Below are 24,167 nucleotides of genomic sequence, written 5' to 3' on the forward strand. Positions count from 1 at the left end.
CTTAAATCGGTGTGGGTAGAGCATGATTTAATTAAGCCAGTTAGTCATTCAGAAATCAAAGAGCTCCATTTTATTCAGCTGTTCTTGCTTCTAACCTTCACATTTCTAAATGTCAGTAGAAGGTTTTGTATTTGTTTTGTTTAAATATTGTTGCTTCTGTTTACAGAGACGTTTAAGAAAAATGTTCATAACCGGATTTATTTCTTAGAAAAATTAAGAACAAAATTATTTTTGCTTTTCAGAAGTTATAAGAGTTGAAACAATTATATTTGTTTCTTTATTCTTATGTTTGTTGAATTTTCTCAGTATTTGTTTAGTATTTATTCAAATAGACATTTGAATTTTTGGATTTTCAAAAGTTGGGAATGAATCATGTTTCTGTCTTTTTGGTGAAAACTTTCTGACATGAATAAAATAATGCCCATAAAACTTAGAATTTCTTGAGATTCATTAAGATAATTTGTAATTAAAGAACCAACATTGTGGTGCAGAGGTGAAGCACAACCCACACATGGAGGCCTCTGTCCCGTCGCAGGTTCGATTCCCGGCCTGGTGACGTCGTCCTCCTTCTCTCATTACCTGTTTTCCTGTCAGTCAAATAAAAGCCACTGAGCCAATAAAACGTCAAACAAAAAAACATTGTAAAGCTGTAAAAAAAAATTTATTTTTTAGAGTTGACTTTAACTTAGAAATAAAATATGCAGGTTTAATAAGCTTAATAATAATCAGTGCTGATTAATTCTTAGTTTTAAATATAAAATTTTAAATATATAATTGTTCAAGCCCATTCATTTCAATCAGTTAAAATGCATGGAATTATCCGATTTTTATTTTTGTAGCAGAAAATCATTTCAGTGGTTTAGCATTAGCATCTGCTAATGTTTTTGTACTTAGCATTAGCATCTGCTAATTTGTTATAAATGCAGTGGTTTATTGTTAGCTTCCACTCATTTTTTTGTGTTTGGTGGTTTGAATTAAGTTCTGGTATTTTATTTTATACGTTTAGCGTTAGCTTCTGCTATATTTTTCTATGTGTTTAGCATTAGCTTATTTTTGTATGTGTTTAGTGGTTTAGAGCTAAGATTATATCTTAGCAAATTGGTGTTTACTGAAAAATAACTTTTTCAGCTATTATAAAAATGCATGTTAAATAAGCTTAATAATATAAAGGCCTAATTAAATAAGTGGGGCAGCATGTAGTTTTAGTTTCTCAACTCATTTTTAGTTTAATATAGTTGCTAAAGACACTTAAGTCAACTATAATCTGATATAATCTGACAGTCATCAGATGTATTTTCCAGTGTAATTCTGGTTTTGGAGAATATTAGCGTTGGATCCTCTGACTGAAACGTGATGCATCGTCTTGTTTTCCCATCCCAGCTCACCTTGAAGCTCTCGCAGAGAGGAACTCTGGGTAATCAGTCGCATGTGATTCACTGTGTGTGTGTGCATGAGCGCGATTTGCTCATTCTGTCGGTTTTCTTGACCAAATAAGCCGGAAAGCTGGAAGCGGCCCCGGGGCCGAGCGTTGCCGTGTGTTGTTCATATTTCAGAGCCGGAGCCCAGAACGGCACGTCGTGTAATCACATTTGTAAATAGCATCGTAAAGTTCTCCTCGTAAATGCTTGTTGTTTTCCTGGCGCTCCTCGGGGCGGCGGGCGGGGCTACAGGTGTGTGTGTGTGTGTGTGTGTGTGTGTGTGTGTGTGTGTGTGTGTGTGTGTGTGTGTGTGTGTGTGTGTGTGTGTGTGTAAGACATGTTAATGAGCTCACATGTTCCACAAAGCAGGTTGAGCGTTTTTCACTCGGAAACTGTTTCTGTGTGACGGATTCATGTTTAAATGGAGCTGGAAGATGTCATCGCCCGACTCGCCTCTTTAACACGTCCACTCAGTAAATCCGCGGCGCTCGCCGCTCTGGGCGGCCACCAGTAATAAATCTCTGGCCCTGATCCAGTCCGCCGCCTCTTGACCTCTCTAAAAGGCCGTCACATCCAGACTTGTTCGCTCTTTCTCTCTGTCGCCGGCGCTTTCAGCATCTCTCCCTCACGCTGCTAATGGCGGCCTGTGCGGCGGCTGGCCGGTAATGGCTTCCATACGGCGGGGCGGGAGGGCTGGCCGGCCCGCGGGACCCGGGAGTCCAGATGTGGACCGCGCTCCAACACGCGTCCGGACAATCTGACGGCTTTAGGGAATGCAAACTTTTCCATGTGGAGCTCGTTTGGGAACAGATGGTGTTTACATTTTTATTGAGAAGGCTGTTTAGATGTTGTGTAATTGTTTACAGAAAGGAAATCTGTTGGATTGGAGATTAAGGGGGATTTATACCCCAGATTTCCTTCTAAAAATCCCAATACTTCCTCATAAAGTCACAATAATGTTCAGTTATCAAGTGGAAAGCCAGAAACATCTGATGTTGATGAAGGAGAATGTTTCACTTTGTTTTACTGCTGATGTAGGTAGAAAACAAAGGAGTAAATTTCCACCAAATAGTTGGAAAAGTCAAACATTTACTAGAAAAACTGAGAGACTGAGGTTAATCTCAGACATCTTACATAAACAGATGTGATTTTGAGTTTGGAAAGTCAAAACATTTCCTAGGGAAACAAACTCTGAAATTTTCTTTTTGCAAATTTCTGAGTTTGTAAAGTTGAAAATTAGCTGGAAAACTCACAATTTTGAGATCGATCACGGAAACTTTTGAGAAAAAAAGAACATTTATCAGATTACTCAAAATCTGAGTTTTTTGGGGTAAATTTACTCGTCTTTTTCTCATTTTTCCTAAAGTCGCTCTGATACTCCGTCATAGAAAACAACATATTTAAAGAAGTTTTACGGTAATTTCACTCTTTTGATTTTCTGACAATCTTTTAGTTTGGATGTAAAAGCATTAAATGAGATCAATTCAGTCCCAGTTTCTTTTAGCAAGTTCCAAGAAGAGGGCGTTCTCATAGATATAGAGAACATAGACATAACAAGAAAACAGCTGATTTATCTTCATATCTTTGCTTAGCAGTTTGGTGGAGCTACGGCTGGAAAATAAATCAATAATATACAGTATACTGCAATAATCACGTGATCAGTATCAATAGATCGTATGTCTCAGGATATTCAATATAGGGAATATTCAGTGAAGCCCGATCCAGAACCGCACAGCATTCTGGGAGATGTAGGCAGAGGAAAAACTATCAATGTGAGCTAAGCTAGCCGGTAGCATCAGCTGACTCACTAATGTTTCGGTTGCCTAGCAACAACCTGCTGAGTAGCTTGTGCAGCAGCAGTTTCAGGTTTTGGAAAAAAGCCTGATAACTTTTTTTAATTAAAAATAAAAAAACAAGAGCGTGAAGTGAAAGATATTAAAAAACCCTGAATCAATAATTATCAATATGTACTGATATGAAACGTGGCTGTAGTGATACGTTTTTCAGCCATATTGTCCAGCAGTAGCGGTTTATGACGGCCGCGCTGTGTGATGGTCCAAACCTTCCTGAACGGGAGGAAAGCAGGAAACGGCGCGTCGCCTTGCAGCCAGAAACATTCTGGATCGTTCCAGATCCCACAATAACAGAAACCACACAGAGCGGCTTTCATTGTTTCCACGCTGTAATTGGATGATGGAGTTATAATGACAGTGTGTGTTTTGGTAGGGGGTCGGTGCTCCGACAGGCCGAGCCGCTGCTGAAGGACAAATGGTGTTTACTCTGCCGGTCAGGCTGGAGGATGGATCCGCTGCAGGAGTTCAGCTTTTAACGCTTTATTCTCCCCAAACGTCAGCGGTTCGTCAGACCTGGACCAGTTCTTTACCCCAAAACAAAACCAGCAAGAGTCAAGTCTCTGTTGATGACAAAGAAACTTTTAAAGATGAATGAACAGGGAAGAAGCTGATTGGTGGTTGGGGTTGATCAAACGTCCAATCAGGTTCAGTTTTTATCATCTTTGTTAGAGTTTTCTTTAAAACTCCATTTAAGCCAGGCGCTAAATCTGCATGTAAACAATATTTTTCTGCCAGAACCTGGATGATAAAAGCCTCCAGGCTCCGTTTTGGTCTCAGCTGGAGACTTTTAATTTCTGAGACTTTATCATTCATTTCATTTGTTGTTTCGTTTTATTTTGAATATTTAAAATGTCTTCCACTTCCTGTGGCAAATGTTCGCTAGAATTTAAAGTTTATAGACATGTTGCATGGAAATTTCGCAGATGTGCACATGCGGCGACACAGACTCGTTCCCATAGCAACCGTCAACAACAATGGCACTATTTCAGGATTCATCAACAAAAAACATTCAGACATTTTCCACACAAAGAGCAGAACATTCAGTCCATTACAGTTTTATGTTTTCAGGCTGGATGTTTATTTTTTATGATTATTATTAAGTGATCACTGTGGTAGATTAGCTGCCAGTGCTATTAGCTACCAGTGCTATTAGCTACCAGTGCTAACACTGTGGCGGTCGATCAGCTCATTTAAACACCTGCTCCACTGATGATCCGTCAGAGTTGGTGTTTTTTCATTTTTTAGCTGAACTGAAACACATAAAATTTGACATCACATCTACATGTTAACTGTTGCCAAAGTCAAGCTAGCATACCTGAGCTACTTCCCTCACCCTCACTATTTTTTTAAGAGTTTTTCTTGACCTTGTTATCTAGTTGTCTTAGTGTTGTTAATTAGTAGCAAAGCACTGTGTCCCTTTTTCTTTTATATATCGCACGTGAATTTAAGATTTAGTAAGTTATGTTGACAAGTTGACAACACCAGTGCTAGTTATCATCAGTTAGCAGTTTCTTGCCCTCCAGCAAGAAGCTGAAGGCGTGGCGTCTCACTGCAGGGGCTCTATTGATCTTTGACAGTCTCACATTATTGTTACTTGAAAATAGCCCCAAAACAACAATATCACCGTTTATTGCTGTGACCTCTGGGATGATTTATCGTCCAGAAATATCCAGAACTAAGAAAGCTGGCTCTGTACTGGGACTAAGGCTGGAGTCCCTGGAAACTGTGGTGGAGAGGAGGACACTGAAGAAGGTTCTGTCTATTATGGACAATAAACAGCCCCCTCTCCACCACATAGTGGACAGACAGCGGAGCACCTTCTCACATAGGCTGCTCCAGCTCCGCTGTCGTAGGGACAGATACTGGAAATCCTTCCTGCCACATGCCATCTCACTGTACAATAAAAGATAAATCATTGTTCTGCACTAATCAGTCCGATTTTGCACAACTGCACTGTGGCACACTGCTGTACATATATTTACATATACATATCTGCATTTTTTGAATCTTTGCAAGGACTGCTCTAAGCTGCTTTTATATTGACAGCATGTTATATTTTATTTTATTTTGTCTACATTGCTACTCAGTGGTGGATGTTGTGTGTCTTGTCTCTATGCTGCTGTAACTGTGGAATAATTTCCCTGCTGGGATGAATAAAGTAATTCTATTCTATTCTATTCTATTCTATTCTATTCTATTCTATTCTATTCTATTCTATTCTATTCTATTCTATTCTATTCTATTCTATCCTAACTACACACAGATCTGGTTCTGATCCCGGTAAAGGCTTGTGCATCTTTTTCAGCTGCAGTCATGTATATCCAGAGCTAAATCCTGTGTGTCAGTGTTAAACTTTGGAGGAACCGGAGCCTCTTTGGATCCAAACGGACTCCTGTGAACGGGACAGCTGGGACTTGTATTTCTGGCTTCTCTCTGTAGACCTGAAAGCAAATATAAGGAGAGGTTACACAAACACGCTGCCTTCCACATGCGGCCGTGAATCTGTGAGACGCAGCATGGCGTAAAGCCGGGCAGGAGAGAGGAAGGTGAGGGACGCTGGAACGAGGCAGAAACCGAGCAGAAAGATGGAAAGCCCCAATAAAACGTTAAAATCTGGAGCTAAACGCCACAAACTGAACCTGGAGCCGGGCGAGCCGCGCTGCCAACACCAGGAAACGTCTCAACTTAGAGATTTCTGCAGTTTGTTCCGAGTTCTCACTGAAGCAAAACCAGCAACCATTTGTTATATTAATGAATGTGGATGCTATTACTGAGAGTTTATGAGAGGTTTATTAAAAACAGCTGAGAGGAGGAAGAAATCTCTGCTCTGTCTGAAGCTCAGCCTCAAACCCAACTGTCAGGTTTCATCCCAACCACCAAACGTTTGGGAAGAGTCAGCAGAGCTGGAAGACATGTTGAAGTCCGACCGTTCATCCAACCGTTCATCCAACCGTCCATCCATTAACATCTTATTATTAAACTTCTACATTGTCATCATTTCTGCTGCTTTCTCTGTAAACTGAGTTATTTTCTTTTCTGTGTGGAGGATCTCTGGCTGATCTGGTTTACAGTCGATCTGAGCGGGGAAGGGGTTCGCTAGCGGGGATTTCCTTTGACTTCCATTCATTTCTACAGCCTAAACCTGACTCTAATCCTAACCAGCCAAAACTCAATTCACACTTTAGTCCTAAATCTGACCCCTGACCCAAAAACAGCATTTCCCCTTGTGGGGCCCAGGCTTCGGTCCCACAAGGAGCAGTGGGTCCCCACAACGTAGTATGTGTCAGGAAAATGGTCCCCACAAGGTATTAGAAGCAAACGCACACACACACACACACACACACACAACGCGGGGCTTCAAACAGCGGCCCTCCTCAGAAGTCGCCGTTCGTGCGGCTGCACCGAGGGACCAAAGAGGTAGAGAGGAAGGCGGTTAGCCGGGAATGCTGGGAGCCGAGCGATGCAGGACACATGCAGCCCCTCATGCGACGCCGCGTCCTGCAGTAACTTATAGCGACCCCTCTGGCAGGACGGGAGCCACACGGGCCGCAGGATGCTATTGATATTGGTCCAACCAACAGAGCTCCTTCAATACGACAGATTAACTCACTTCATGTTTGTTTGGAGCTAAAATGGAGAAAATTTAGTGGAAAGAAAACCCAACGCTCCTGTGGCGAGTGAAGGGTTGGTGGTGACACTTTGCATTCATTTTAAAGCTTTCATCACAGAAACGCTGCAGGAGGTTTGAACTGGTCCAAAGATCAGAGGAGAAGTACCTGACCTCACCTGACCTCACCTGACCTCACCTGACCTCACCTGACCTTACCTGACCTCACCTGACCTCACCTGACCTCATCTGACCTTACCTGACCTTACCTGATCTGACCTGACCTCACCTGACCTTACCTGATCTCACCTGACCTCACCTGACCTTACCTGACCTCACCTGACCTTACCTGACCTTACCTGACCTCACCTGACCTTACCTGACCTCACCTGACCTCACCTGACCTTACCTGATCTCACCTGACCTCACCTGACCTTACCTGACCTTACCTGACCTCACCTGACCTCATCTGACCTTACCTGACCTTACCTGACATCAAATGACCTGATTTGATTCTTTTAAGCCAATAAAATTTTCCCATCAACATGACATCAGAAACTGAGACTTTGCTGTTAGCTGGTCTCACACCAGCTAATGGTTAGTGTTAGCATTGCTAATTTTTTATGCTTTTAGCAGTTTAGCCTTAGATTCTGCAGATTTTTTTATGTTTAGCGGATTAGCACAAACTTGTGTTAATTTTAAAATGTGTTTAGCGGTTTAATGTTAGCGTCTGCTAATGTTTTTAGGTGTTCAGTGGGTTAGCATTAGCTTCTGATAGTTTGTAATGTGTTTAGCATTAACTCCTCCTAATTTTTTTTATGTGTTTAGCAGTTAGCATCAACGTCCAGCATCTATTTATGTTTTAACAACCAAAGATCGCCACATAAATGGTTTTAAAATGATAAAGAAGCCTCCTTTTAGAAAGGACGACACATTAAAACTCTGTATTTCAGCATTTTAAATGTTTCTTGATTGTTTTTGGTTTGACATAAAGAAAAAATGAAAATAAAGTTCATTTTTTTGCATTTTGTTTAATTTTATGTGCAACAAGTGGATTTTACCATATGAAAGTTAAAAATCAGAGAATATTTAGTCGCTTCTGTCTTTCTGCCACCAGATGACTCCAGTTTGAGGAACAGAGAAGGCGAACCCGCCGGCGGCGCCATGCAGCCCCCAGACCTGGCTGGGAAACCAGGTAAAAGCTCATTAATTATTCACATTAATGTGGAAACATTGTAAAAACTCAGTCATTATTAATATTGACATAAAACCGAACAATGACAGGCAGTCAGGATTCTGAGTCTGAGGAAATGTTGAGTTTTGCACAAAAACACCAAAACTGATCAAAGTAATAAACTGGACTTTCTCTGCTGACTCAGCAGGTTCTAATAGTTTAGAGTTTTTAATTCTTATTTAGTTTTAATTTGTTGTGACTTTTGGTTAATTCAGTTTGTTTTAATTAGTTTTTAGAGTGCGTTTGCTAGTTTTTGTTTTTTAAATATTGTTTGGTGTTAAATAAAGACAATAACAAAATGACATTAGACCTACTTAATTAATTTGGAATCTTTTGACAAACTAAAATTTAGTTAACCAGAAAAAATCATGTTGAATTAAGAAGCTTGTCAGTTGATTTAAGGCAAATTTTAGCTGTTAAAGTAACAAAATTAGTTTATGTTGAGTAAAAAAAGCTAAATAAGTTCAGAGTTTGTCAGACTAACATGAACTAACTTTGCAATCTGGTTAATTTATTAATGTTATTTTAGATAAAAGTCTTAAATTCAGGTTAGTATTTCTTTTTTGCTTTCCATTAACAAAATAAAGTCATGTGGTAAGTTTTTGAGTGTAATTTCAGTTTAGTCTTTATGAGTTTGACTTTTTTCATAGTTTGGTTCATTTTAGATGCAGAATTGAAAAAGGTCAACGGATTGTGATCATGTTTAAACAGAAGATACTCATTTTGAAAAAATGTATTTAATATTTGTTGATCCACCAGCTGTTTCTGGTGTTTTATTCCGACTTTTACTGTTTTATCTTCAGCACATCAGTTCGAAAGGCTAATAAATAGATTCAGAAACGAAGGACGTCATCCATAAATTCAGTATGTTTGAGTTTCATAAACGTCCAGTTAGTTTGTTTCTTTCCTTCGGTTTAAACATTTTTCTCCGTTTGGTGAATTAGTTTTAGTTTGCTGTAACCTCTGGGCTCAGGTTGAGGCTTTGGAGCGTCATTCATCCTCCTGATGGATGATGCTGTAACTGAAGGTCCAACAGGAACAGAACCAGAGCCAACTTTCTCTCTGCAGCTACCCGGAGGAACCCAGGCTTACATAAGCTCTCAGCTCCTATTAACACAGCAATCACTACTAACAGGAGCACCGAGGTCCAGGTTCTGTTGGACTGGAGTCTGGATCTTTTCTGCTCTGCGCTCTTCCTGCAGCGCTGGGAATAACGTCACGGTTCCTTCCTGACTGAAACCCAAATCCTTTGCTTACTTCACATTACCTTTAAATGCTAAATGAGACGAGAAAATGTAAATCTGTGAAACGATTAATCGGATTAATAATGATTAATCAATTTTTAAAAAATATATTTAAAATATAGAAAAAATAGCTGCAGTAACAATCCAATTATTCATCAGTTAATCAACAAATGAATCCCCAAATCAGCCCAACACTGCATTCATGTAAAGTGCAGCAGCAGCATGTTATTATTTTTTAGCTGCAGATGCATTTTATGCTACAAACATTATGCATTCACTGAAGGAATCTCATTTTTTATTTAAAAAAATGAATGGAATAATTTATTTGCATCTTTTAATGTCTTTCTAACATTGTACAAAATAAGCTTAAGTTACATGAAAATCTGCAGAAAGTGGCATTTTATATTATCTATTCTTTTGACGATTAATCATCAGAATAATCGATTAATCGTCAGAATAATCGATTAATCGTCAGGAAAAATCAGCTGAATATTTGATTACTGATAAATTCTAACAGAAGCATCTCCACCAGCTCCTCTGTGATATCATTTAATTGCTTCATTCTGCAGAGTTTGAGGATTATTTGTGGGTTCTGCAGCAGAGATCGGACATCTTGCTGCGTCTCGGACCTCTTCTCCATCCCAGCATGTTCTCGTCCATCAGTGGGCGCTGCAGGCAGTAATGTGTTCCAGCCTGGCCTTTCCCCTGGAGACGCTCTGAATAGTTTCTGTCCTCCTGGGTTTTTTCCTCTGAACTTTGGTCCGTCTGAAATGAGCTCACATCCAGGAAACCCAGCAGTCTTTCTGCACCGACTTGCTTTATAGCTTCCTGCTTTTCTAAAACAGCTTCAGGTTTCGTTCCTCCATGTTTCGTGGCTGACAGCGGCTCTCTAAGGAACCGTCAAAACGTCCGCTGGGGCCGTTCGGACCGCGGTGCAGCCTGAGGTCATCCGCGTCCAGCAGGAAGACTCGGAGCGGCGTGGATGTTTCAACAAACCGAAAAATAAAATCGAGAGCCTCAAACAGTTCACTCTGGATAAAACTGAACCTTTGGCTGTTCCCAGTCTGGACTTTGACTAGACACACCTCCAACAGGTTTAGATTTTTCTTTGCACAACATTTCAGACTCAGGTTGGATAGAGAACATGTGAGATTCTCACCTGGACTTTGACTAGACCATGGGTCTTGAGGGTTATCAGTAGCAGGAGTTTGAAACAATCGTGCAAACAATTTTCATTCCAAAGACGGAGCTGCTCACGTCAACTCAAAGCTTTTTTCTCATTAAAACAACTTTTCTCTTCTACTTTTAGGATGTTATTTTGGTTAAAACGTGTCTTTATTCTGATCATTTTATGACTATTTTCTCAGAATTAAACAAGATTCTCGTAGCCTGACCGTGAAGGAGATCCTTCCTGAAATAAGACGTTTTGAAAATATTTAATTTACAATTTATTTAAGAAAAACAATCAATTATAATCAGAAATTGGATCTGGTATGAAAAAAATCTGAAATTTTGTTGTAAGCCAAATAGCCGAGCCGCTTTAACCCGACTCCAGTCCGCTTCAACCCGACTCCAGTCCCTTTAACCCGACTCCAGTCCGCTTCAACCCGACTCCAGTCCCTTTAACCCGACTCCAGTCCGCTTTAACCCGGCTCCAGTCCGCTTTAACCCGACTCCAGTCCGCTTTAACCCGACTCCAGTCCGCTTTAACCCGACTCCAGTCCGCTTTAACCCGACTCCAGTCCGCTTTAACCCGACTCCAGTCCGCTTTAGCCCGACTCCAGTCCGCTTTAGCCCGACTCCAGTCCGCTTTAACCCGACTCCAGTCCGCTTTAACCCGACTCCAGTCCGCTTTAACCCGACTCCAGTCCGTTTTAACCCGACTTCAATCTGTTTCAACCCGACTCCAGTCCGTTTTAACCCGACTCCAGTCCGTTTTAACCCGACTCCAGACCGCTTTAGCCCGACTCCAGTCCACTTCAACCCGACTCCAGTCCCTTTAACCCGACTCCAGTCCACTTCAACCCGACTCCAGTCCGCTTTAACCCAACTCCAGTCCGCTTTAACCCGACTCCAGTCCATTTTAACCCGACTTCAATCCGTTTCAACCCGACTCCAGTCCGTTTTAACCCGACTCCAGTCCGCTTTAACCCGACTCCAGTCCATTTTAACCCGACTCCAGACCGCTTTAGCCCGACTCCAGTCCGTTTTAACCCGACTTCAATCCGTTTCAACCCGACTCCAGTCCCTTTAACCCGACTCCAGTCCACTTCAACCCGACTCCAGTCCGCTTTAACCCAACTGCAGTCCGCTTTAACCCGACTCCAGTCCGTTTTAATCCGACTTCAATCCGTTTCAACCCGACTCCAGTCCGTTTTAACCCGACTCCAGACCGCTTTAGCCCGACTCCAGTCCGTTTTAACTAGGGTGACCATATTTTACTTTGGGAAAACCAGGACAACCTGCAGCGCGGGGGGGGGAGGGTGAGTTGTTGGGGAGTCTGTGAAAGCCATTTTTAACAACACAGACGTGCAGTCCATTAATCAGTAGCTTTCGAAAGCACGGGAATCTTTCCTTTAATTCCTCCGTAAACGTACACTTTTGTTTAGGCATTTTTGCCGTAGAATCGGCGGACACACATGTGCTATCGCCTGTCACACTTAAGGTTTAACTAGTCTAGCGGCCAGTGTACAAGTCAACTCAGCTATCTTTACTTTTCCCACATACACTCGCACACATAATGCAACGTGATTGGATTTGGGGAGAAAGGCGTGACTAATTTGCCATACAAAGAAACCTGGAATGGAGTAGTGGAACGGAGTGGCAATGTAATCACAATGCACTGTAAGCTATGTAATGTGTTTTGAGGCAGTTGACCAAAATCCCGGACGATTTTTAAATTCCCCCCGGACATCTTTTTAGGTCTGAAAAGTAGGACATGTCCGGGAAAAAGAGGACGTCTGGTCACCCTAGTTTTAACCCGACTCCAGTCCGTTTTAACCCGACTCCAGTCCGTTTTAACCCGACTCCAGTCCATTTCAACCCGACTCCAGTCCGTTTCAACCCAACTCCAGTCCATTTCAACCCGACTCCAGTCCGTTTTAACCCGACTCCAGTCCGCTTTAACCCGACTCCAGTCCGTTTTAACCCGACTCCAGTCCGTTTTAACCCGACTCCAGACCGCTTTAGCCCGACTCCAGTCCGCTTTAACCCGACTCCAGTCCGTTTTAACCCGACTCCAGTCCGTTTTAACCCGACTCCAGTCCATTTCAACCCGACTCCAGTCCGTTTCAACCCAACTCCAGTCCATTTCAACCCGACTCCAGTCCGTTTTAACCCGACTCCAGTCCGCTTTAACCCGACTCCAGTCCGTTTTAACCCGACTCCAGTCCGTTTTAACCCGACTCCAGACCGCTTTAGCCCGACTCCAGTCCGCTTTAGCCCGACTCCAGTCCGCTTTAACCCGACTCCAGTCCGTTTTAACCCGACTCCAGACCGCTTTAGCCCGACTCCAGTCCGTTTTAACCCGACTCCAGTCCGCTTTAACCCGACTCCAGTCCGTTTTAACCCGACTCCAGTCCGTTTTAACCCGACTCCAGACCGCTTTAGCCCGACTCCAGTCCGCTTTAACCCGACTCCAGTCCGTTTTAACCCGACTCCAGACCGCTTTAGCCCGACTCCAGTCCACTTCAACCCGACTCCAGTCCGCTTTAACCCGACTCCAGTCCATTTCAACCCGACTCCAGTCCGTTTTAACCCGACTCCAGTCCATTTCAACCCGACTCCAGTCCGCTTGCATAGAAAATCCGGTTCGTTTAGGAGTTGTGAATCCATAATCAAACCAAAGAACTGAACTCGGTTTGAATGCATATGTGAATGCTGGAGAACGCTCCAGGAAATGGACTACAGAGCAGGGCATTCTGGGTAAAAACAACCAAGACAAATACTCTAGCCTAGCCCTAGTGGGAGAAATGACTTGATTAATCAATAACTAAACTAGTTTTTGATTATTTTGATAATTGATTAATCATGATTAACCACAATTAACAACGATTAATCTGATTAATCGTTTCAGCTCTAAGATAAATATGTTGTACAATTGATTAATTTCTTTTCTAAATATATTTTTGTATCTTTTTTGAGTCAGGTTACTGCAGTTAACAATTAATTACTAAATAAGTTGACAATTACTTTAATAAGCGATTAATCTGATTAATCTTTCCAGCCCTAAAATGTGATTAATTGGTTTAAAATTTGTGTTGGTCGTGTTATTGTGTTGAGTGGAAGGTGAACTTCAGGAGTCTCTCTCTCTCTCTCTGTTTCTCTCTCTCTGTTTCTCTCTCTCTCTCTGTTTCTCTCTCTCTGTTTCTCTCTCTCTCTCTCCCCCCCCGGTCAGTAGGGGGCAGCAGTATTTTATCCTGTGAAGTGTGGCCCCTGACGTGGCCCCTGACGTGGCCCCAGAGACCCAGGACAAGCTGCCCTTTGGCTCGCTCTTCTTCTTACCTCCCTCTCTCTGCTTCGCCCAGATCCTCTGTTTCTCATCTCCTTCACATTTTAAATTTTTACTGTTTTGTTTCAGTTTTTCTCTTCTGTGTTGGATTTAATCGTGTTTTACCCTCAAAATGAACTTTATTCATGTTTTTCCTGAAGTAGTTTGTTTCCTTGGTTTATTATTTCTCCCTCTCTCTGCAGTAATTTCCAGTTTTCACCAGTTGGGAGTCTTGCATCTCTTCCTCCGGTTCTGCAGGATTTATTGACTCAGGCTGGTCACAGTTCAGTTCTGGTCCAGTAGCTTTTCCCAGACAAAGGCGAAACTTAAAAGTCCTCCCTGCATGTTTGCTTTGTCGTCCTGCCCGGCTCCGAGCCGCTCGTCGGAGGCCGAACTCCGCTGAGTAATCTCCGTCACATAACTCTTGTCCAGGTTTGTTTACCTAGCGCTGCAGCAACAGCGGCGTCTGCAGAAAGAGACGCAGCAGTTTGGGCTGATTTATTCTCCCGGCTGATGGCTATCTGCTGCGGCTGGGACGTGAGGGCCATAAAATCAAGCGCTCCTGTGAGTGATTTCCTCTCCTCTCGGCCTACTGGATCGTTTTCCCGCTTTGATCTGGTTTTACTGATGGCTTTTCACTGAGGACGGTTTGTGTTCAACAGATCCTGGGGTTCAGATACAACCAGGTCGCAGTTCAACCGTTTCACGTTTTTATTTATGTACATAACAAACTTTGCTTGTCATTCTGTGCTTTAAAGGCATGAATTCATGTTTACTTCAAGCTAAATGATGCAAATTACAGTCAGTTAGATAAAGTGAGAAATGATTCTGTGACTTTGAATTCAAGATTTTCTGACCCAGAAATGTTTTTTCAAACGTTGAACATTATTTTTGGCTCCTTTGAGGTTCCGTAGAGAACAACCAGCACCATGAACATTAACTCGGTTTGAAGTGAAAGTTGTTTCTGGAAACGCCTGAAGAGTCGCAGATTTATCCCACACTTTGTGTTTTTGTTTTGGAAAAGTTCTTCTCTCTGTTATGGACGACTTTATGTTTTGCAATGTGACAAAATGTGGGAAAGTTTAGAGTGTTACCATAAATATTCTTATTAATTCGCCCGACCGGCTGTGATCGACAGTGATCTCCTCTACTTTTGCTTTTTTATTTATTTCCTTTTTTGTCTTCACATTTTGTTGCTATTACTTTTATTTTTTCAAATAATGTCCTTTGTACTCCTTTTTTTGATGCTTTAATTTTCTTTTTAATCTCTTTTTTCTTTTATATTTTATTTTTTTCCACTTTTCTTCTAATTTCTTTTTTCGTTTTGCTTTGTTTTCTTCATTTCTATTTTATTTATTTAGTTTATTCCTTTACTTTCTTCATTAAATTATGTTTTTTTTATTATTTTTTCCCATTTTTTATTGAAATAAGAAAAATGTAATAAAAGAATACATTTCTTTTTAAATTTTACTTTTTATATTTATTTTTCTCCATTTTCCTTTTTATTTCTCTTTCAGGTTTTTTCCTTCTTTTTAAATCTTCCTTTTTCTTTATTTATTAATTTTTCTTTTTATTCCTCTTTCCATTTGTCATGTTTTTTATTATTTTATTCCTTTTCCTTCCTCTGTCTCTTCGTTCATATCGGTGGTGTGTTTGTCGTCGGTCCCTCGTCCTTCGCTGCATCATTTCCCTCCAACGTCTCGGCTGGTTTGACGCCGTCAGTAATTCATTCGTCATGTTGTCATATTTTCGTGGAGTCACGTGTCAGGATGATGCAACCGAACCCTTTTTGACTCCAGCGATGTCTGCTGATGTTTTTGGACTCGGATCAAAATTAACTTCAAACCAGCGGATTTCACGCCGCACAAAGACGAGCTCACGAAAACAGCAGCGACTCTTCCAGAGCGGAAAATGAGTTTCTGATCGCAGCTGCTGCAGAAACAAAAGCTCCAAAGAAAACAAGATGACGATTCACGAAGCAGAAAATCTGACTGACGGACGTTTTTCCTCCCAGTTGCAGCAGCTTCTGCAGCTGGAAACAAACCAGTAGCTTCTTCCATGTCTCTGTTTGCTGACAGAGTTATTAGTTTGATGAAATCTGCAATGTAGTCACGTTCCACCGACTTCCTTTCCGATCCAATACGGAGTAAAATTCAAACGATATCGATCCGATGTTTTGTACAAAAATACCAAATGTGCTTTTAAAATAGTGAAAAAATATTGTAATTCAAAATATGGCTTCATAAAGAACAGATCACTCTATTGTTTTCATTTTACTACTGCCAGGGTAGTAAAAAAACGCAGCAGCAACATGAGCGCCATTACTCACTTTACCAGGCGGAAGAGAAAGTAGTTCCCTTCAGCCTGTCTTGTTTTGGAAAAATCTCAATAATTTGACATTGTTTTGCTTAGATACATCATCTCAAATGGCTGAAGTGTTGAAAGTATTGATATTGATTTGTGAATTGATTTTAAGCGTATCAGAGGTATTGATTAAGCCGCTCTTCCCTGCCGTGAAGTTAAAATTTGTCCTCTTGTTCCGTTGTGTCTGCAGTTCGTCCTCGTTTCACCGAGCCGGCGAAGATGAGGCGGCGCGTCATCGAGCGGCCGGTGGGCAGCTCGGTGCGGCTGAAGTGCACGGCGAGCGGGAACCCGCACCCGGACATCGTGTGGCTGAAGGACAGCAAGCCGCTGGCGGAGGAGGACGGCAGCGCCGGCGGAGAGAAGAAGAAGAAGAGATGGACACTGAGCCTGAAGAACCTGGCGCCGGAGCACAGCGGGAAGTACACCTGCCACGTCTCCAACCACGCCGGACAGATCAACGCCACCTACAAGGTGGAGGTCATACGTAAGTCCGGACGCTCACAGTTAAAGGGGCGGGCCAGAGTCATTAAAGGTCATGCTAACGCTAACATTTGTCATTTTAACGGGGTTTGCGTCTCATTGCAACGTTTTCATGTTTTAAAAAGAAACTTTCTTGCTCTAAGGAGACATAAAACTAGTCTCATTATAAGGAGAAAAGTTTTGCATCATAATGAGATCCTGAATTTGTTTCCATCACTGACAGTTAAACGTCATTTGACTAAATTAGTCCTGCTGCAATAAGCAATAAATCAATTAATGATGAATTAAAACCAGCCCAATAATTTATATTTGCATGATTTATTGTTTTTCTCTTTCTTCTACAAACTGGATGATAAAAATTCTCAGTCTGGTGTTTTGGTCTCAACTAAACATTTTTTAAAGGATAATTTTGTTTACAGAAATTTCATAATTCATTTTATTTGTTGTTTCAGTTATTTTGTTTATTTATTTTGGGTATTTAAAAGGTCTTCTAGTTCCAGTTTTAAATATTCATTAGAATTTAAAGTTTATTGATCTTCTTGCATTATTATGCCATTTCCATTATGTCACTGCAAAATGGTCTCAAAACAACAATATCATCATTTATCGGAATAACATCTGGGACAATTAATTGTCCAGAAACATCTTTTACCCTGACAGGTCCGGTCATGTTTCCTTCAGTTGTTGCTTTTTATATCAATATGACTTGAATCCACCTTTAAATTGGGCCTCTGTCTCTTTAAAAACTCCTGCTCTCCCTTTATTCTCCTGAAAAATCTAAAAATTGTAGCTTGTTGTCAATATTCCATCATACAGCTGACCTGAGTTCAAAGTCCAAATAGTAGTTACATAAAGTTTAATGGGTTTTTAAGTCAGAAAAGATCAACAGGTGTGCATACTTTCCCATGATACTGAATATTTCTGAGCCGTTTTTCTTAAATGGAAATCTAACAAATGGTTTTTGTTAAGCAGAGGATAGAAGGTTTTAAATGTGTTTTTCTTCCAGTGTTGGTAGGAATGCTCTGCGGCGTTTCTCCAGCCAGAGGTTTTGTCTAAAGAAGGTTGTGTTGTAATGTTCTCAGTGAAGGCGAAGAGTCGAGCTCGTTGATGCATTAGCTTTTGTTGGACGGCTGCAGGAGCCGCCGATGATTTACCGTCGCTCAGTTCGCTCAACGTGTGTCTGTGTCAAACCAGAGGTTACAGCTCTGTTGAGGCTTTCGCTTCACTTCGAGCATCTGCTCTGCATTACACCACAGCTGTAGGCTTCCTCACACACACACACCCCACACACACACACACACAGATTAGAGAGGACATAAATCAATCGGCTGCTTGCTGATGTCAGATGAGACATTTCGTCCTTCAGACGGCCGTAAGTCATGAACCAGCGCTTCCAACCGATCGAGAAAAAGAAAGAAGAGAAACTTTCTGCAAGTGGAGTCATTTTAACCCGACTCCAGTCCGCTTTAACCCGACTCCAGTCCGCTTTAACCCGACTCCAGTCCGCTTTAACCCGACTCCAGTCCGCTTTAACCCGACTCCAGTCCGCTTTAACCCGACTCCAGTCCGCTTTAACCCGACTCCAGTCCGCTTTAACCCGACTCCAGTCCGCTTTAACCCGACTCCAGTCCGCTTTAACCCGACTCCAGTCCGCTTTAACCCGACTCCAGTCCGCTTTAACCCAACTCCAGTCCGCTTTAACCCGACTCCAGTCCACTTTAGCCCGACTCCAGTCCGCTTTAACCCGACTCCAGTCCGCTTTAGCCCGACTCCAGTCCACTTTAACCCGACTCCAGTCCGCATTAGCCCGACTCCAGTCCACTTTAACCCGACTCCAGTCCGCATTAGCCCGACTCCAGTCCACTTTAACCCGACTCCAGTCCACTTTAACCCGACTCCAGTCCGCATTAGCCCGACTCCAGTCCGCTTTAACCCGACTCCAGTCCACTTTAACCCGACTCCAGTCCGCTTTAGCCCGACTCCAGTCCGCTTTAGCCCGACTCCAGTCCACTTTAACCCGACTCCAGTCCACTTTAGCCCGACTCCACTCCACTTTAACCCGACTCCACTCCACTTTAACCCGACTCCACTCCACTTTAACCCGACTCCAGTCCACTTTAACCCGACTCCAGTCCACTTTAACCCGACTCCAGTCCACTTTAGCCCGACTCCACTCCACTTTAACCCGACTCCACTCCACTTTAACCCGACTCCACTCCACTTTAACCCGACTCCAGTCCACTTTAACCCGACTCCAGTCCACTTTAGCCCGACTCCAGTCCACTTTAACCCGACTCCACTCCACTTTAGCCCGACTCCAGTCCACTTTAACCCGACTCCAGTCCGCTTTAGCCCGACTCCAGTCCACTTTAGCCCGACTCCAGTCCGCTTTAACCCGACTCCAGTCCGCTTTAGCCCGACTCCAGTCCACTTTAGCCCGACTCCACTCCGCTTTAGCCCGACTCCAGTCCGCTTTAACCCGACTCCACTCCACTTTAACCCGACTCCAGTCCACTTTAACCCGACTCCAGTCCACTTTAGCCCGACTCCAGTCCACTTTAGCCCGACTCCAGTCCACTTTAGCCCGACTCCACTCCACTTTAACCCGACTCCAGTCCACTTTAGCCCGACTCCAGTCCACTTTAACCCGACTCCAGGCCACTTTAACCCGACTCCAGTCCGCTTTAGCCCGACTCCAGTCCACTTTAACCCGACTCCAGTCCACTTTAACCCGACTCCACTCCACTTTAGCCTGACTCCACTCCACTTTAGCCCGACTCCAGTCCGCTTTAGCCCGACTCCAGTCCGCTTTAGCCCGACTCCAGTCCGCTTTAGCCCGACTCCAGTCCGCTTTAACCCAACTCCAGTCCACTTTAACCCGACTCCAGTCCACTTTAACCCGTCAATGTGAGCTAAGCTAGCTGCTAGCATCAACTAACTCACAGATTCTATGGTTGCCTAGCAACAACCTGCTGGGTAACAGGCAGTTTCGGCCCCCCACCCTCTCTTTGGTTACCTAACAACAGCCTGTTGAGTAACTTGGGCAGCAGCAGTTTCAAGTTTCCAAAATTAAAACTGATTAAAAATAAAAAAGGTGTAAAGGTTTTCTACCAAAAACTGATGTTTTGGTCTCAACTAAACGTTTTGATGAAAGAGACTAAATAATTCATTTTATTGGTTGTTTCTGTTTTTTTGTTTATTTATTTTAGATATTTAAAATGTCTTCCAGTTCCAGTGTTAAATATTTATTAGAATTTAAAGTTTATTGAGAATATATTCTTACATTATGTCACAACTATTATATTACTGGAAAATAGTGGCAAAATATCAATATTATCATAATAATTAACAATAATTAATGACAATAATGGATTTTAGTTATAGTGTACTTTATATATCTCGATCTCCAATGGAAAAACCAAAACAAAAGAACATGTTTATCTGAGAGCATGGCCTAGTCAAAGCCCGGTGGTGTTGCTGACGGTCTCGGTGTGTCTCCAGAGCGGACCATCTCCAAGCCGGTTCTGACCGGAACCCACCCGGTCAACACCACCGTGGATTACGGCGGAACCACGTCCTTCCAGTGTAAGGTCCGCAGCGACGTGAAGCCGGTCATCCAGTGGCTGAAACGGGTCGAACCCGGAGACGAGGGCCGCTTCAACTCCACCATAGAGGTCAGAGGTCACGCCGCGCACACACAGGGCTCCGGTTCTGGATCTGACCCCTCCTCCCCGCCTCCTGCAGGCCGGAGACCAGCGCTTCGTGGTCCTGCCCACTGGGGAGGTCTGGTCCCGACCCGACGGGTCGTACCTGAACAAGCTGCTGATCAGCCGGGCCCAGCAGGACGACGCCGGCATGTACATCTGCCTGGGAGCCAACAGCAAGGGCTACAGCTTCAGGAGCGCCTACCTCACCGTGCTGCCAGGTCAGAGGTCAGGGGTCAGAGAGGCGGGATGGACCAACTGTTAGCCCATCCATCCACTCATCCATCCCGCTGACCTCTGACCTCTGTAGGAATATTTTCATAGTTTCATACATTAGTGGTTTCTTAGTTTTAAAGGGATTTTAATCTCTTTTTTCATCTGAATCATTTAAATCTGAATCATTTAAAGGAAAACCTGGAATTTTCTTAGTTTAAAACTTTTGGACAACCAATTTTCCGTTTACTAAAATTAATTTCCGTGTTTCTGTCCTGCAGACAGGAAGTCCCAGCCCAGCTCCGTTCCCATGGTAACGCCCCCCGGCCTGCCCTGGCCCGTCATCATCGGCATCCCGGCGGGCGTGGCCTTCATCCTGGGCACCGCCCTCCTCTGGTTCTACCAATCGAAACGCAGCTGCAGCGGCTCCGCCTCCTCCGCGCTGCCCGCCGCGCCGCGCCGGGAACGGGCCGGCCCGCCGCCGCCGCCCCCCGCGGCGCCGCCCACGGGCTCGGACAAAGACTCGCTGACATACGAGGAATACGCAGCGGCGCATCAGCAGCTGCTGCTGGCGCCGAAGCTCTACCCCAAGGTCTACACGGATATACACACACACACACACTCACACGTCAACGGCAAGGTGCACCAGCACATTCACTACCAGTGTTAGCAGACGCAGCTAACAGCACGCCACGAACTGCAGCAGGTAGAGACAGGAAGTCCTTCGCTTCAACCAAAGTCTGACCCGGTTCATACGAGCTTCCAGAACCGGGTCGCAGTGACTGCAGCAGCTGCAGCAGCAGTGTTGGCGCTGCTTCGTCCTTCACCAACATCAACCGACTGCAGCGACTCTGGAGCATCAAACTCTAAAAGTGTTTTCAGTTCATAAACTTTAAAAACACAGATAAAAAATGTTTCACTTCTTTTGGACTTATTCTTTGTGAATCGTAAACATAGACATGCCACACTTTTCAGATTTTTAAACTGTAAAACTGCTGAAATAATTTTATTCCCACTTTCTGTTGATTTTTCTCATAAAATCTTAATAAAAAGAGTTTTTAACATTGCAAAGTGAAGGTTAAGTCCAAAAGGTGTGAAACGTTTGACCAGATTGTTTATCTGATGAGTTTAAAGTTAACTTTAACTCCTTTAAAGGTTAAAGTTAACTGTAACCTTTATAGTAGTTGACTTTTACAACACAGATAAAAAAATCCTTCAAGTTTTCACACGTTTGGATTTTTTCTGCATTTTTCAAAGTTACATATTTCTTATTAAGATTTGATGAGAGAATCAACATAAAATGGAAATAAATTGATATAAATTGAAGATTTCATCTTTTCACTTTTCAGATCCTGATGTGTGAAAAATGTTTCCTGGTTATTTTCCACTTCCTGTGGCTCTGGAGACGATTGGAGGAAAACTGTTTTTGTGATCATAATGGATTCATTTCTCAGGCGAAACGTAGCTGAGCCAAAACAAACCGATGAGTGATGTCACTTCCTGCTCCCGTTGAGCTGAGGTGATGATGTCATCAGTTACATTTAAACAGGGAAACATTTTAGCATCGCTAGCTAACTTTGTTTAAAGTGAAATTAAATCTTGAAGTTCTGCTTCAGTGAAAACGAATAATTTAGATTATATTAAAAATAAAACAGTTTTAAACGTTTTGTTTAGGCGCCCATCTCACTTGGTGCCAAAATAATCATAATCCAGTAAATAAACATTTGTTACATGGAAACATGCAATAGATTAAATTTTAAAAACAAATAAAAATATATGAACAAAAGATGTTACAATTTGTCAAAATATTCCTGTTGTGCAAAACATCATGTAATAAGTTAAAGGTCCCATAGTTCGTTAAAAATATATAAATAATTTTTCAAATAATATTTATTTCATGTTTAATATTATTGTTTTAAACAAAATTCAAATAAATGCATAAAAAACTAATTTTATGATTCAATATTTTCCAGAATAATTAAAATGTATTAACTGAAATCATCAGTATTGTAAATTAATCTCAACAGTAAATGTTGCTCATATAATAAACCCTAAAGTTTGATTGGTTACCGCAGACAACGGCTGAACTGGCGACCAATCAGCTTCTCTATCGCAGCATTAGCCCCGCCCACTGAAACAAAATGCTGAGAACCTGAAACAATTCAATATTTTTAAAGTATATTTCAGTCACATATGTTTTTATTAAACCACTTAAATAAACATGTATTTATGTACAATATTTTGGTGTTTTTGGCTCTTAATAATAATAATAATAACGTTACATTTTAAACGATGCGACCGGCTTTGAGTCGGGGGAAATTTCTCCAGAAAAATCTGAAAAATGTTTCGCTGTGAACCTCAGAGGAAATCGTTCGGTACCTTCAGGTTTTTGCACAAATCTTCACAATAAAGAAGGATAATGTAAAAATATATATATTTTTATAAATAATGCATATAGTACTGTTTGTTATCTCTAATATGTTATCAGCATCTCTACAGTCGCTGTGAATTAATTTATCCGTCTCTGCTGCCATTTCAACCCATTTAGTGAATAATAATAAACGCTTTGACTGCATCTAAACGTTACATTTCTTCTCCTGTGGGACGTTTCTGTTTTTATTTAAAGTAAAATAGATTATCAGGATCGTTTTCATTGAAAATATTTTTATTTTCTTTTAATGAATAGTTGTCCAAAAACAATAATTAGTTTTTCCATCATGTTGCAAACTGTGTTTATGTGAACCGACCACTAATGTACATGAAATATCATTAATATTATACATCTACTTTATATTTCTTTAAACAGTTCAGAAGTTATAGCATCGGGATAAAAAATACTGAAAAAAGGAAAGTGTGTTTTTAATTTATTTCTTGTTATTTTCCATATAACTGGGCATTATTACTGCATGAATGGATTTCTGTTAGTCATAATGGAAGCTATGTAGCAAAAGCTACAATCATGATATTGTAAGATAATGTATATGTGCGGAGAAAATATACAAGTTTTATTGATTATCTTCATAATGACAATCCTGTACAGATGTTGGTAGTTTAGATTGAAAACTGTTTCCTGTATCGTTATAATCATGTTGTTGGTGCCATTAAAACATGAAATCATGTTCCACTTCTTTATTCAGATGATTTTTTAAAACTGCATGAATTACTTTTAGGATGTTTTTGTCTCAAATCTGATCAAACAAATACAGCTAAAAAACTCCGAATATTCTAGTTTTATTTAAAATGTTCAACAAAATGAGCGACAGGCTGGAAAAACGGACCGGAAGGAAAAAAGACTTTCTCCAGATGTGAAACGTGGAATCGACACGGAGCGAGTTGATCTGGAAACACGGCAGGAAGGAGAGAAAAACTGGGATGAAGGGTTAGGGTTAGGGTAATCCTAACCCTAACCCTGAGGAAAAATGGAAAAAAGAGAAAGAAAACAGGTTGGGAAAGAGCAAGAGGAAAAAGAGAAACGATTTCAAAAAAGTGGATCAAGAGAGCAAAGGAAAAAATAGAGAGGGGAAAAACTAAGAGAAAAGAAAAAGGAAAAAATTGGAAGAA

General features: G+C 41.9%; 1 protein-coding gene across 1 annotated transcript in view; it reads left to right on the forward strand.

The window, feature by feature from the left end:
- fgfrl1 (fibroblast growth factor receptor like 1) overlaps positions 1 to 23,730 on the forward strand; it is a 58,243-nt gene extending 34,513 nt beyond the window's left edge. The window contains exons 4-8 of the mRNA XM_023329077.1: positions 7,996 to 8,073; positions 16,400 to 16,693; positions 20,191 to 20,363; positions 20,434 to 20,614; positions 20,888 to 23,730. Coding sequence (XP_023184845.1) covers positions 7,996 to 8,073; positions 16,400 to 16,693; positions 20,191 to 20,363; positions 20,434 to 20,614; positions 20,888 to 21,276 — 1,115 coding nt within the window. The 3' untranslated portion in view covers positions 21,277 to 23,730. The remainder of the gene's footprint in view (positions 1 to 7,995; positions 8,074 to 16,399; positions 16,694 to 20,190; positions 20,364 to 20,433; positions 20,615 to 20,887) is intronic.
- The last annotated feature ends 437 nt before the right edge of the window (positions 23,731 to 24,167 follow it).

Source organism: Xiphophorus maculatus, chromosome 23 (assembly GCF_002775205.1).
Source record: "Xiphophorus maculatus strain JP 163 A chromosome 23, X_maculatus-5.0-male, whole genome shotgun sequence".
Classification (NCBI taxonomy): domain Eukaryota; kingdom Metazoa; phylum Chordata; class Actinopteri; order Cyprinodontiformes; family Poeciliidae; genus Xiphophorus; species Xiphophorus maculatus.